Consider the following 13,195-nt stretch of genomic DNA (forward strand, 5'->3'; position numbering starts at 1 on the left):
AAACTTCAAAGATTTTGATCTACTATACTTACTTTTTGTGCCTTAGTTATTCTGTTGCTGGTTCGATTCTTTCTTGCTTTTGCCTGTAATGGGAACGGAACATTTATCATCAACTATGTGCCGTCTTTTCTGTTCATCTCACTGTTAATTAACTCAATGCTCAAATAATGTGGGGATAGTAAGCTTTGTTCTTGGAGAGAAAAGAGTTAATATCAAAAGCCGTTCCACGTTTTCCAGTGAATAGATCCAGCTTTGCCAGCCACGTTAGATCGAGCAGTCTTCACCCAGAAGTCTTCATGGTCTAGGAAAAGGGGACTTAATGTGAGTAATCCAGAGAGATCTGCCACCTATCACCAGGCTTTAGAAGAATACAAACTGACCAAAGTACATGCCAACTAACACAGCACAGTTCATACTTGTTCACAACAACTTTCAGACTAAGAAAATGTATGCTGTATGGTATCCACAAGAGACAGTACATACCAGGTACGGGGCTTTCTGCTGAGGGCTCAGCTTACGCCACAGCTTAGCAATCTGTTTGGCCCTTTCAGGCCAGTCTGTCAAAAATAGGGAGAAAGGTGTCATCTAGTTTCACGATACTGGTACCTTACAATAACTACAGTTTATGAAGCATTCATGCAATGTATTTTTCACATTAACACCAAAAGAGATACATGTTATAACTAAAATCAGATGTTAAAAGCAAAGATGACATTAAAATGAAGTAGTGTAGCCTCGCTATAAGATGCCTCGATATAGCGGGCAACTGGATATAACGTGACCCAAATCTTGTCCCCAAAAAACCTGTCGTGTACTTTAAAGTGAGAACAGATAAAACTGCAAAGGAATAAAGATTTTTCATCCAGAAATATATGTTAATAATGCAGCATCATTTGCTTCATTTCCCACTGTTGGTGTGTGACCCATGTGTGATTTGATATTTTAGGCTTTAGCTTTTGAATATTATGTGAGCATAAGCAAAAAGACATTGATTTTTCATGAATAATGGAAGAGGATGGAACTGGTTACATTTCTTTGCCAGCGAGTTTGATTCCAAACTCACATGTGACATTGTTGTTGCAGCATTACTTGTGCATGTGTATATGACTTCATCAGCTAGCAAACTCAGAACACATTTTTCTCATTGTGATAGACATACTTCATAAAGAAATTCATACTTGTACACTTTCAGTAAATGCTGATAACTTTAATCAGATTATTGAATGGCTATAATGCGAGGTGTGAAACTGCAGGAAATGAGATTTGGCTTAGGGGGCCTATCGGCATGCTGACTTTCAAGAGCTAAGATGAACTCGCTTCTGGGAATGGCTCCTTAATTTTTTTTTCTCTTTCCTTTATTTAATACACTGATTTAGCATGATATGCATTAAAATGATGAACATTATCTTTTTTTTGTTCAGTAGTTGTTTCACGGTCACGTGATAAGGTTGACAGTTGTCTGCAGTCTGCCATTTTGAATCTGAGACATCTAAGTTCCATGAGTTACTTCTGATACAAGCAAATATGAATGATTGGATATCAAATGCACTGTAGCTGTTTTTATTTAAAAATAAAGTGGCTGAAATTACGTTATTTGAATTCAGCTTGTGGAGATGGTTAACATGCACTGCGTTTTGTATATCAGCTCGGATCTGTAATTACGCTACACGAGGATAGCACCGCGGGATATAACTCAACATAAGCTGAATTGCTTGTGTTGAGTAAATGGAAAGTTGAGAACCGCAGAATACTAGTTGAATCCTTAGGTAACAAAAAATCTCATGCATTTATAGTAAACCATTAGTAACAACAAGAAAGCATTTGACAAAACACATTTTGCATCAATAAAACTTTCTTCAATGTCAAAACCTTGACCTATAGGTAACGTCATTTCATTATAGGGTGAGGTAGCCTACTACGCGCTGAGAAACCTGTCAAAAAAGCAGCCCGCTATAGCCAGGATACACTGTATATATTAGATGAAAGACCATTAACAATTGTCTGGGATAATAGATGGAGTTATTTTTTTTATATTTGTTCAAACTTGTAAAATGTATTTGAATATTTTATTCTATGGTGGCCTTTTCTAACCACATTAGGACCAGTGATGTCACAAAGTTTTTGCACCTTAACTTGCACATGACTGTTACATTTGATCATTCAAAATACATGAACATATAGATCTATGAATGCATTCACCGATTTGACCATGCAACAAAATATTTCAGGGAAAAAGAATGGATGTGATACCACTGATACCCTCTGAGTCACAACAGACCACCACAGAATCTGATGTTTTCACATCATTTTACTGTTACAAAAATTGTAAAAAAAATAAATCAAAGTATTTTCTTGGTCAGTTTTTAATGGTCATTCATGTGATGTATAAAATTTAGTTTTGCCTCTGCCTTTACAAAAACAAAACCCAAAAAAAATGGGTAAATGAGTCGGAGAGGCACAAGAATACAGTTTAAGTTAAAATAATAGTCATCAGAAACTGATTTGAACACCAGGCATTGTTGCAAATTTACTATTGGGAAGTTTCATATTTGGATAGTGCCCTCTGTTTTACCATCCCTACAAAACTACAGTGGGGATATTTGTGTAGGAAAAGGGTTCCTTTTAGAAGCTTAGGTTGTTGAATTAAACCTGGTTGTGTACCTGGAAATTCCACCTTGAGTTCTGGGTGAACCTGGTTGGCAAACAGAACAGGAGAGACTGTGGCCCACTCTCCTAATAGCTCATCCTTTTCCCACTTGAGGACACTCCTCCTACTCCCACCATCCTGGCCATCCTCAAACTCAGACAGCATGGGAGGCCATACTGATGGCTGAGGTCCAGCAAAGTTTGGGCTGAACTGGTGGCTGCAACAATCAATAGATCAGTGAATACAACTGCATGATATGCTGGTCAAAAACCTGTATATCCTCAATAGATATAAAATAAACTGTCAATACTTGGCAGTGTGAATACACCACATCAAAGCCGCAGTCTATACTGGCTGTTTCACTGACCCTATGACTAGATCTTGTACAAAGAGCAAAGGTGGCAGAGACCACTGACCTTATTGATAAATGTGACCAATAACAATACAATACAAAAACTTGTGTAATGTCTACACTTTAGCCAACCAAAGAAACAGAACTCAAGAGTCCAAGAACAAGCAATGGGTGTCTCACCTATAGTCTTGGTTATATGGTGGTGCTGGTGGCATTGGCAGAGCCTGATTTCCTGACATATCAGCTGGAGGTCTGGGGCCCTGAAGTTGTCCTGGGTGGCCAGGAGGCACAAGTCCCATACCTGGGTGATGAGGGGGTTGAGGGGGTGGTGGTGGCCCCTGTGGTGCCCCTGGTACTCTTGGAGGCATGTGACCACCATGCCCAGGCATACCACTTGGTCCAGACATTGGAACATTGAAAGAACCATCTCCTATACCAAACAAAAAAGCAAAATACTAACATGTCCAAATTAACACAGCACAATGATGTTAACACAAATATATAGTTAAATCCTTGGACTGTGAAAAAACAACTAAACCTCAACCAGGGGCAATAAAAGACAGAACATGACACTACCTGCTGGTTGATGATGTTCTGATGTAGTGTCAGGGTCCAGAACTCCTTTGATCAAGTCTTCCACAGTCTTACTGTCTATATGCGGTAAGCCACCTACAGAGAGATGAGCAAACATTATGAATATAGTCAACGCAATTCTGAATACAGTTAACATCATCCCCACTGCAGTGAAAAAAAGGAGTCACGAAGATGAATCCAAGACATAAAACTCTGATATCCAGGTATTCGCCCCTGAACCCATAGTATTTGAAACTTGGCCCCAAATTTGGACTCTAATTCCCTCCCTTACCTGTGGACAGCATGTTATCCACGTCTATGTTCTTCACGACATCCAGGCTTGGGCTTAATATGCGAGCCAGGTTATCTATGTTGTCCTTGGTTTCAGAGGACTTCAGGCCTTGGTCTCCTTCTCCCTGGTCCTCTTCCATTGGTATCCCTAAACAAATATAGTACAATTACTTGTTAGCAACATGCCATGTTTATCCCGGAAATATGCATAGCACCTTAGAAGGAAGAAAAAAAACAAAGAAACAGTATATGTGCAATTTTAAAATGTTTTTAGCAGTTAGTACCTGATTCCTTGGCCAGTTCCAGAATGTCAAAGAAATCGGCATCATGAGGGAGAAGATCACTTGGCAGGATATCTTTAAGGTCTCCTACATCTGAAAGAGAACACATGGCCATTAAGTCCTTGCATTCAAGTTGTTTACCAGAAAAGGAATAATACATTCCAAGGCAAAATGCAATAGATCAATTTTCACTTTCAATGTCTTAATAATTATTATAGAATTGATATCAGCGATTTGAACTTCCTACCATGAAAAATAATGTATCTGACCATAAAATTTCAGCTCAAATGCAGCGATCAAAAACGGGATAATATAAATCGCTAATTCCTACCAATTGGGTGACTGTCCTCTGACTGTTCTCCTGACTGGTTATGCTCAGCTGCACTGGATGTACTCTGACTGACTGCAGGTGGAGCAGGAGGTGGGGGTGGTGGAGGGGCAGGAGGTGCCTCCTTAGTCTGGGGCGTGAGCTCCTTGTTAAGACTGATCTCGCTGTCATTCTTCACCTCAATGGTCATGGGTTGTGGAGAGGGGCTTCTTGACAGATCCTTCTCTATCTCCATCGTGGGGCCTGCTGTGTTCTCTTTACTTACATCCAGTAAAGACTTCCCAAAGAATGCCTCCTGTGGATGCAAAAATAATTTGATACAGTTGTTTAATTAATGTGTGTACTAAACAAAATATTTTCATGAATTCAAAAGACAACTGTCAATTTTAAGGAATCATTTGTTCCAAACAAACAAGAATGGATCCAAACACACAACTTGATTGGTTAAAAGACTACAGCCCAGGGCCCACTTGCACTAAACTTTGCAAACCATTTTTTCGTAACTTATCTCGGAAATGATGTCGCCTTATTGCAATATAACCTATAAGTCTTTTACGAAAAAAGTTATGAGAAATCTGACTTAACAATCTGTTGTGAAAGGCGCCCCTGACCTTCAAGATGACTAGTCAGTAAACGGGTCCTAAGGTTACAGTGAACTGACAGAGTATGCACATCAGAAGAGACTTGATTTGAATGAAACAAAGCAAAATAACTACTAGTTTTTCATCAACAAACAATTGGGAATTAATCTCAGATAACAGATTATGAAATGGTATACCTGCAAGTACATGGGGTAATTTTCTTCCAAAGGCAGCTTTTTCTTTCCCCGTCGCTTTTTCTTTGGTTTATCTTTGGAGGCCTCTGCTGTAACAGCGTCCCCTGTAGTTGGTCTATCACCTGTAACACACAAGTGTTTGAAACAGCTCAGTAAAATAACAGCTGATTATTTATAGGAGTCTGTTCAACATTCCTCAGCATTCTACAATATAAAGCAGATTTCAGTTTAAACTCACCTTCAGTCTTAGCATTTCCACTGGCTCCAACATCCCCTTCAAAAGATTCTTCAGCTTGCTCAGAAGTCTGGCGCTTGAAGGACTTGCGATGCCGCACAATAAATCCACCAACACCTGTACATAAGAAATTAATGTAGAAAACATCAAAACTGAAGCAAAAACAATTCACATGGCAATGGAAGTCTGGCGCTTGAAGGACTTGCGATGCCGCACAATAAATCCACCAACACCTGTACATAAGAAATTAATGTAGAAAACATCAAAACTGAAGCAAAAACAATTCACATGGCAATGGAAGAGCAAGATTGTTTTTTTTTTTTTTCAACCTTGTAGCTGGTAGAAAGGCTACAAAGAGCTGGCCTGTAGGAAACAATACATAAAGTTCTGAAACATTTACCTGAACACGGATTCTACCATACAACAGACAAAAAACATGTCAAGGTCATAAATTTTGTAATTTAGTCATTAACACATGTCGGACATAAACACCCCTTGTGTCACCGTGCTTTACATGTGTGCAAAACCTCAGCTCAATACATACAGTACTTTCTGAGATTCCACCCCTAACATTTACCTAACATTGATTCTAATAAACAAAACAAGTCATGAATAATTAAGGTTTCAAATATCAAAACAAAATACTTATTGAAGTTAAAGGATGTACAAATGTACTCACCAACTTTCAGGGGCTTCCTAGTTCTTTTTTTCTTTACGCCTTCACCACTCTCCTCTTGTTTAACAGGTGTGCCATCCACAGGTGGAGATCCACCAATGACGCCTACAGTACTATCAATATCAGGTGTGATGCCATCAGGTTTTGACATGCTATCCTCTGAGAGTCCACTTGGCACACCCTCACACTTCAGGGTCTTCTCTGTGCCAGTTACGTCAGGGATCTCCCCAGTATCCATGGCCGTCACAACACCTGCTAATTAAACATTTACACACGGCCAATAAGGAGATTTTTACAGTAACAGTTAAAGGATAGTATACCTTATCAAGACTTAAGGCATAAGCAACACATTTCTGTTTTCGCTTTGTTCTTTATAATGCCAGTAAAACAACTGGTAAGCCTGAATAGTCATATTAGTACTTGTACGGACTGTTGATGTAAAAACTTGCAACACATAGCATATGAAGCCTTTACAAGGCTACAAGCATTATCAGAGTTTTGGACCTATACTTACTTTTGTCATCTTGGTCATCCCCATCCAGAGACTTGTCACTCAGAGAGAGAAGGCGGGCCATGTGAGGATGCTTGACTGTTGGCTCCACCTTCTTTGCTCGATTACGTGATTTTTTCTTCTCCATGACAACCATCTGACTCTGTATCTGATCCCTGCCCGAGGCAGAGACATACACTCCATCCATTAGGAAATGTTTGGGGGATTCTGAAAAGCAAAACATTTTGACTTAGAGTACCCCTGAAGATACCTCTATGGTTTATGCTATATACCCCCAGAAGCAGATGTCCTTCTTATATGTGTTTTCTATGGTTTTTCTTTTCCTTTTTCTCTCTCTTTTTTTCTTTTGGATCAACTTTACATTGTTCACGCCTGTTTTTGAGTCTGGATTTTGGATGATGACATATCTCACATCAAAGGCAATATGTATTCCAGGCAAGTCATCCTCTGGGAGAACATGATGCACAAACTGATCTGTCAGATCATCTTAAAATAATACAACTAAACACCACTCACACAACGGTGCATATGTAAGATAGAAAAAGTTATGAACTTGGTACATACCTGGCTCTTTGGGTACATATGGGGGCGGTAATGGAGGAACTGGGGGTGGGGGTGGGGTGGGTGGCTTCTCAATCTTCTCCTCTGGTGGCGGTAAAGGGGGTGGAGGAGGCGGTGGTGGTACTGCAATAACAATATCACATCAAATTTAAAGGTAATACTATTGGCTTGTGATTTAAATATTTTGTATTACATTGTTATTCCCAAGTATTTATTTACTTGACATCGTGAGCAAAACATTCAATTACAAGTGGCTTTTCAAGCAACAACTGTAGCTATAGATCTATTCTGAATTTCTCTGAATCAGTTTGAATATTAAACTTGCTGCAAGACGTGGGAGAAAAAGTTCTAGCCTTAGTGAGTCACAATTAAAATGAATGCAACATTGTTTTCAAGCATTCAATGTAAAGTAACTTACAAGGCCCAGGATGACCAGTTTTGGGTCTGCAAAAGTAACAGTGATAACCAAAGTCAGCTGCTCTCTCCGCATCTTCTTCACTTTTCAGTCCATCACAAAGAGCATGTAGCCATCTGTAGATAGCAATTCAGAAGTAAGTCAGGGTCATCATTGTTTGCTATTGCAACGGCAGTATTTCCATAACTATACATGGTCACAGACTTATTTGTGTTAAATATATAAAGCCAGTAAACAATACCATAAAGGAAACCTTACCACAGGTGAATTTTACAGCCATGAAACTATGCTTAAAAAAGGCATTAGGAAAATTGCTGAACTTCAGTTTACTGAACTTTCTCCAAAATCTACTCATGAATAGACCGAGTACAGTGAGGCTTAACTGCACCCAATGTACTGATAACCAATCTGTATCAAATCTATGTTGCACCAAAGTATTGGTTACCACAATGTTGATTTCCTGAAGTTTTCAGATATTACTAAAATATATATAAATAAATTGCAGTTACTGAATGGTTAGTTGGTGACTGCTGCTTACCGATCACACTGCACACACTGTATGATCAACTCCTCTTCTTTGTAAGCTTTCCTGCATACAGGACAGGTAGTCTTACTGTGACAGGCTCCACACTGAGTGTAGTTGTTCTGCCACTGACAGCCAAACCCTGGGGTGGTAGCAGCACAGTTCACACAGCACACACACCTGAATAAGCACAAGGCAACACAACAATCAATTAGTACACTAAATTACTAGTCAAATCTTTGTCGGGATAAAATAAGTACCGAAAGGACAAGTTCTGGTAAATTACATTGAACTTTGCACCAGAAGGGCAAACAAATGCCATAAAATATTACTTTTGGAGGTGAAACTTACATTTGTTCTGAAGGATATAACTAAGAACTGGCCAAAATGGGCAACTTAGAAAAGGTCACCTACCAACATCATTTAATGTATGTGACTTAAAGTAAGGTTTTACATTTCAAGTGGTGCAAAGGACATGCAGGTTACACAAAATTTCATACCAAAACAATGAATAACAATAAGCTACACAGCCAAACAATTATGATTACCACTAAAATTTTCAACAAACTTTTGTTGTATTTGATATACTCCCAAACTGTCATTTACCATTTACACTTCCAAGTCCCTTTGGGCACATGATCCAGTGGGGGATTGAGACAGTAGGTATGATAGCTGATGTCACAATCATCACATAACAGTAGTCTCCCTTCATCATGGGGTTTGCCACAGCCCTCACACACGGTGCAGTCTAAACAACGCCAGCCTTTCTGTAACATCACTTTGGTTACCTGAAAAGAAAAATGCCATCATCGACGTGCTATTCCCTGCTAAGCTGGGTTTTCAATTTTGAATGTGACATGACTTTGACAGTTAAGTTTAAAACCTATCTGATAAAGTGTGCTTTCTAAATATGCTGATCAGTTAATGCTTAGATGCATTCCTTAAGTATGGAATAGTAAGAAATCAAATCTGGTGACTCACCTTAATGCTGACACAATACGGGTGGTAACACTGGCCACACTGCGTACAGGCTATTAGTCGGCCCTCGTCGCCATTCCCATAGCTTCCACAACTTTTACACATATCCTAAATGACAAAATTCAAACAGTATTATTTGGACAAGCATAATGTGAGTGGACTTTGGCCACAATGTTATTTAATGTTTATTCTAGAAAAACATTAATATAAAACTTAATTCATCAGTTAGTAAATTCATGTATTATCCTTTCTCTCTGTCCAATCACCTAAAAAATGGCACAGATAAACCTTAGTGGCCTTTCATCCGAAGACATGCAATGCTGGTGTTTCATTACATTATTGTAATGAATGCTGTTGAACTTCATGCAGAATTGACAAGTTTTCTAATAAACACAAAATGTATTGTGAGAAGCATTTGGGGGAGTCTCATATTTGGCTCAAAAACAGCCAGTAACAATGTCCACACCATTAGGTAACAGCTTACTATGCAGATACACCACCCTTCCCCACCAAAGTTAATTTACTGTACAGGCACACCTCCCTCCCCCAACAAAGTTAATTTGTGCAGCCTCAGTGTTGACACAAAGACCTTTTTGCAAGTCAATTGCAGTCACATCATATGTTACAAAGTTGCCTCATTCAAATTACATATACTCCATGACACACTCGCTAACAGTTATATCTTTGGTATAGCAGCCTCACACAATGAAAGTTATGTTCCTCTTAATGAGGTAACCCAGAGGTGAGGAACCATTTGACAATAGCATAGCATTCTGTGTCTCCTAACATGAAGAGCCCATACTCAATCAATACAGATGCCCACACACTCCTTACTCTGGAATCTAGACAAAAAGCTTCAACCAGCCTCCACACTGAAACTGCCATGATCAATTCTCTCACAAATCTTCATATTACTCGTTAACAGTGACCAAAAATGAAAACTAAGAAACCAAAACATGGTTAATCTTACTGACCTGATCCAGAGTGAAGTTGTCCTTAGAGCTGGCAATCACAATAGTGGAGGGATGGTCATCCCCTTTGTCATCTTTCGATTCACTGTTCGATGAAGCTTCTCTCATCTAATAAAGTATTGTAGTCATGGTCAGTAATACAAAGCAACAATTTCTTTACTAAGATTACCAAAAAGTCCACAACTTTTAAACATTGTACAAGTAATAGAAATTATCTACTTGATATGTGTTTAATATTGTGAGTACAAAATTATCACTTGTGTAACAGCAGTCAGGCTTATAGGTGAAGAAACTTTCCACATTTACTACTCTTATTTTAGAACATTCTATTGCTTTTACCATCCATTACCCTTAAAGTCTTGTGAACTTGCGGTATGACAATATGTATGTAAAGGAAGAACAAACCTGTCCAGATTTGACTTTAGCTTTTGGGCCCCTCCTCTTATCAGCAAATGATGGCCTCTGTCGTCGTTTTTCTGCAGCTAAGTGACGACCCTGGCAACAAGCAAAAGTATTAATTAACCACAAAGTCAGATAACCATTAATCATATGTTTACTTATTTATATGATTTTTGTCAAGAATATTTCATTTATACAACGGCAACTACCATTGTGGTGGGAGGAAACCATGCAGAACTAAGGCAAAACTCACGACCATCCTCAGGTAGCTGGAATTCCAACCAGAGAGGAAGTCAACATGAGATGGACTTGAATCGTAATCATACACATGCACAAAGTATATCAATACATAGTAAACCTGTATAGATCTGACAACATACCTTTGGCCTGCCTGCTCCCATCCTCTTCCTGGCCACAGCCCCTGGCTTTCCCTTTCCTGGGCCCAAAAATGCCTCCTTCACACCCTTCACACCTGACATGTGGAAGGAGGCATGCGAGCCCAACCGAAAACCCTCAGAAAACTGATGAGATTCCTGTGGGACACAAATACAATATGTTTGAGTGTATTCAGGTTTATTCTGGGTGTGTTCACTACTGTTCTGCAGAGACTGGTAAAGTACATGTAACAACACAAACAACAAGCATTAATCCATGTATCTCAAAAATGACCGGTTCACTATGGTTTTGAGTTGATCACAGGTGATTTTAATAGAGATCAAAAACCAGAAGAAGATCAGTCAATATTTGAACAATTATATACTGCACAGCTTATATGAAGAAGAGATAGTTCTCACAATCACGTACATGTAGCAGATTGGAAGTACATAAATCCGCACATTTACCTTATCAATAGCCACCATATCAATGTCCATGCTGGACAAGGAGTCTTCATTCAGTAGAAGAGATTCATGAGAATCTGGCAAAGGGTCATCTAACAAGTAACTGTCATCCTTCACTGAACTCTCTCCATCTGCAAAACAAATATACAGACAGTATTTAGCCAAGCAAATTGATAAAACCCAACTTGGCCCAAATCTTCATTTTTCATCATATACAGAATATCAACTAATACAAATTTGTAACTAACCTTTGCTAATCTCATCAAAGGAATCCTCTGCCACAGGTATGAAACTCCCTACATCACCCTGAAGATAACAATGCAAACCTTTAGCCTAGACATTGGTACCAAAATTTAACACACATTATGTACAGGTATTGCAAACACAAAAAAACAAACAATAATCCCAGGCCTTTGGCACAATCTACTGCAAGGGTACACATGAAAGTATTATATTGGACAATGTTATTTGGTTTCAAGACTGAAAAATGAGAAACCCATTTTACCATCGTGTACTAACTTTTAAATACCTAAAACTCCCTCCAAAGGCATTTTAAAAAAATTTCTGAATCAAAAAAGGACTATAATTTCATTTAAAAAGTAGAAAAAAACAGTAAGAATCTCAAACTTAATCTGCAAATTGTCAAGGTTAAGGAACATAGATACACACTTACAAAGTTTGTCAACACTCTCCTGGACACAATTATGTGGTAGTATTGAACACTCACCGGATAGCCATGTTTTTTGCAGGAGGGGCACATGTATTCCACGGCACCTTCATTATCCTTCAATTTCTTCAACACGCTGCTATCCACACTCTCATCACAGTCAGCATGAACATATCTGCAGAATTAAAATTACCTCTTTCATACTTAGAGTAAACAGTCTAGTCTGTGATTACTATATATATAATTCCAACGTATATAATTACTTCAGTCATTAATGAGGTCCAAAAAATTATGTCAAGCTTAAGCTGTCATTGGTTTTGATGGATAGCACAATGTGTATGATGTTGAACACCTCATCCAATCAACAGAAGTTTGCAAATTTTAAATTTCAGTGATACACATAAGTTACAAAATCGGTCTTAAGTTGGAGAAAAAAAAAGGACTTACTTTCTACAAAGGTTGCACTGGACCATGGCCTTCTGTGTAAAGTGTCTGTAAGCCTTGCCGCACAGTGGACATGAAAGACCTTTGTTTCTCTGCTGGTAACAGCTATCACACACAGAGTAGTTGAGGTGCCACCTTGAGCTGGGACCATTCCCTGGGGTTCGAGCTCCACAATCCCCACACACACGGCAGTTCTAAGTACAAACAACCATGACAACATATTCATTTTATTTTACCCTATTTTGTAACAAATACCTTTAGTCCTAAACCTAGTTTACACAATCTGTCTTTAAAAATCTAAACAGAAGCTGGGTATACAATTTATTCCCATTGTAGTTGCTGTAGTCTATATATAATCTGTGTTTTCCACAAGCAGCAACAGTGCAAGGTGAGAATACGCTACAAAGAAAGCTATCTACCACAATGACTAAATAACTTACCTTACACTTCCAGCCATTCTTTGGAATAGTTGTCATAACAGGCTTGAGACAGAAGGTATGATATCCCTTATCACAGGTATCACACACCAACATCTTGCTGTCATCACCAGGTTGCCTGGGAATACAGATTGCATGGAATAAACACATAAATGTAGAAAAATTACAATTAAACACAGTGCATGGGAAGGTCTGTTAGCAACCTGCGGATGGTCATGGGTTTCCTTGGGTCCTGCCCAGTTTCTTTCCACCATGATGCTAGCCTTTGTCTAATAAGTGAAATATTCTTGAG

The 13,195-nt window shown here is 38.8% G+C and overlaps 1 protein-coding gene across 1 annotated transcript in view; it reads right to left on the minus strand.

The window, feature by feature from the left end:
* The window catches only part of LOC135482407 (histone-lysine N-methyltransferase 2C-like), a 47,761-nt gene that overhangs the window by 27,359 nt on the left and 7,207 nt on the right, over nt 1-13,195 (minus strand). The window contains exons 11-35 of the mRNA XM_064762374.1: nt 12,907-13,021; nt 12,470-12,660; nt 12,083-12,197; nt 11,604-11,661; nt 11,359-11,486; nt 10,897-11,049; nt 10,523-10,612; nt 10,121-10,225; nt 9,150-9,254; nt 8,775-8,956; nt 8,184-8,348; nt 7,649-7,761; nt 7,234-7,353; nt 6,673-6,876; nt 6,162-6,413; nt 5,486-5,599; nt 5,251-5,369; nt 4,476-4,767; nt 4,148-4,237; nt 3,865-4,011; nt 3,576-3,668; nt 3,180-3,429; nt 2,662-2,864; nt 484-557; nt 33-83 (exon numbers count right to left, since the gene is read on the minus strand). Of these exons, the coding sequence (XP_064618444.1) occupies nt 33-83; nt 484-557; nt 2,662-2,864; nt 3,180-3,429; nt 3,576-3,668; nt 3,865-4,011; nt 4,148-4,237; nt 4,476-4,767; nt 5,251-5,369; nt 5,486-5,599; nt 6,162-6,413; nt 6,673-6,876; nt 7,234-7,353; nt 7,649-7,761; nt 8,184-8,348; nt 8,775-8,956; nt 9,150-9,254; nt 10,121-10,225; nt 10,523-10,612; nt 10,897-11,049; nt 11,359-11,486; nt 11,604-11,661; nt 12,083-12,197; nt 12,470-12,660; nt 12,907-13,021 (3,529 nt within the window). The remainder of the gene's footprint in view (nt 1-32; nt 84-483; nt 558-2,661; nt 2,865-3,179; nt 3,430-3,575; nt 3,669-3,864; nt 4,012-4,147; nt 4,238-4,475; nt 4,768-5,250; nt 5,370-5,485; nt 5,600-6,161; nt 6,414-6,672; nt 6,877-7,233; nt 7,354-7,648; nt 7,762-8,183; nt 8,349-8,774; nt 8,957-9,149; nt 9,255-10,120; nt 10,226-10,522; nt 10,613-10,896; nt 11,050-11,358; nt 11,487-11,603; nt 11,662-12,082; nt 12,198-12,469; nt 12,661-12,906; nt 13,022-13,195) is intronic.

This window comes from Liolophura sinensis, chromosome 1 (genome assembly GCF_032854445.1).
Source record: "Liolophura sinensis isolate JHLJ2023 chromosome 1, CUHK_Ljap_v2, whole genome shotgun sequence".
NCBI classification, from domain to species: domain Eukaryota; kingdom Metazoa; phylum Mollusca; class Polyplacophora; order Chitonida; family Chitonidae; genus Liolophura; species Liolophura sinensis.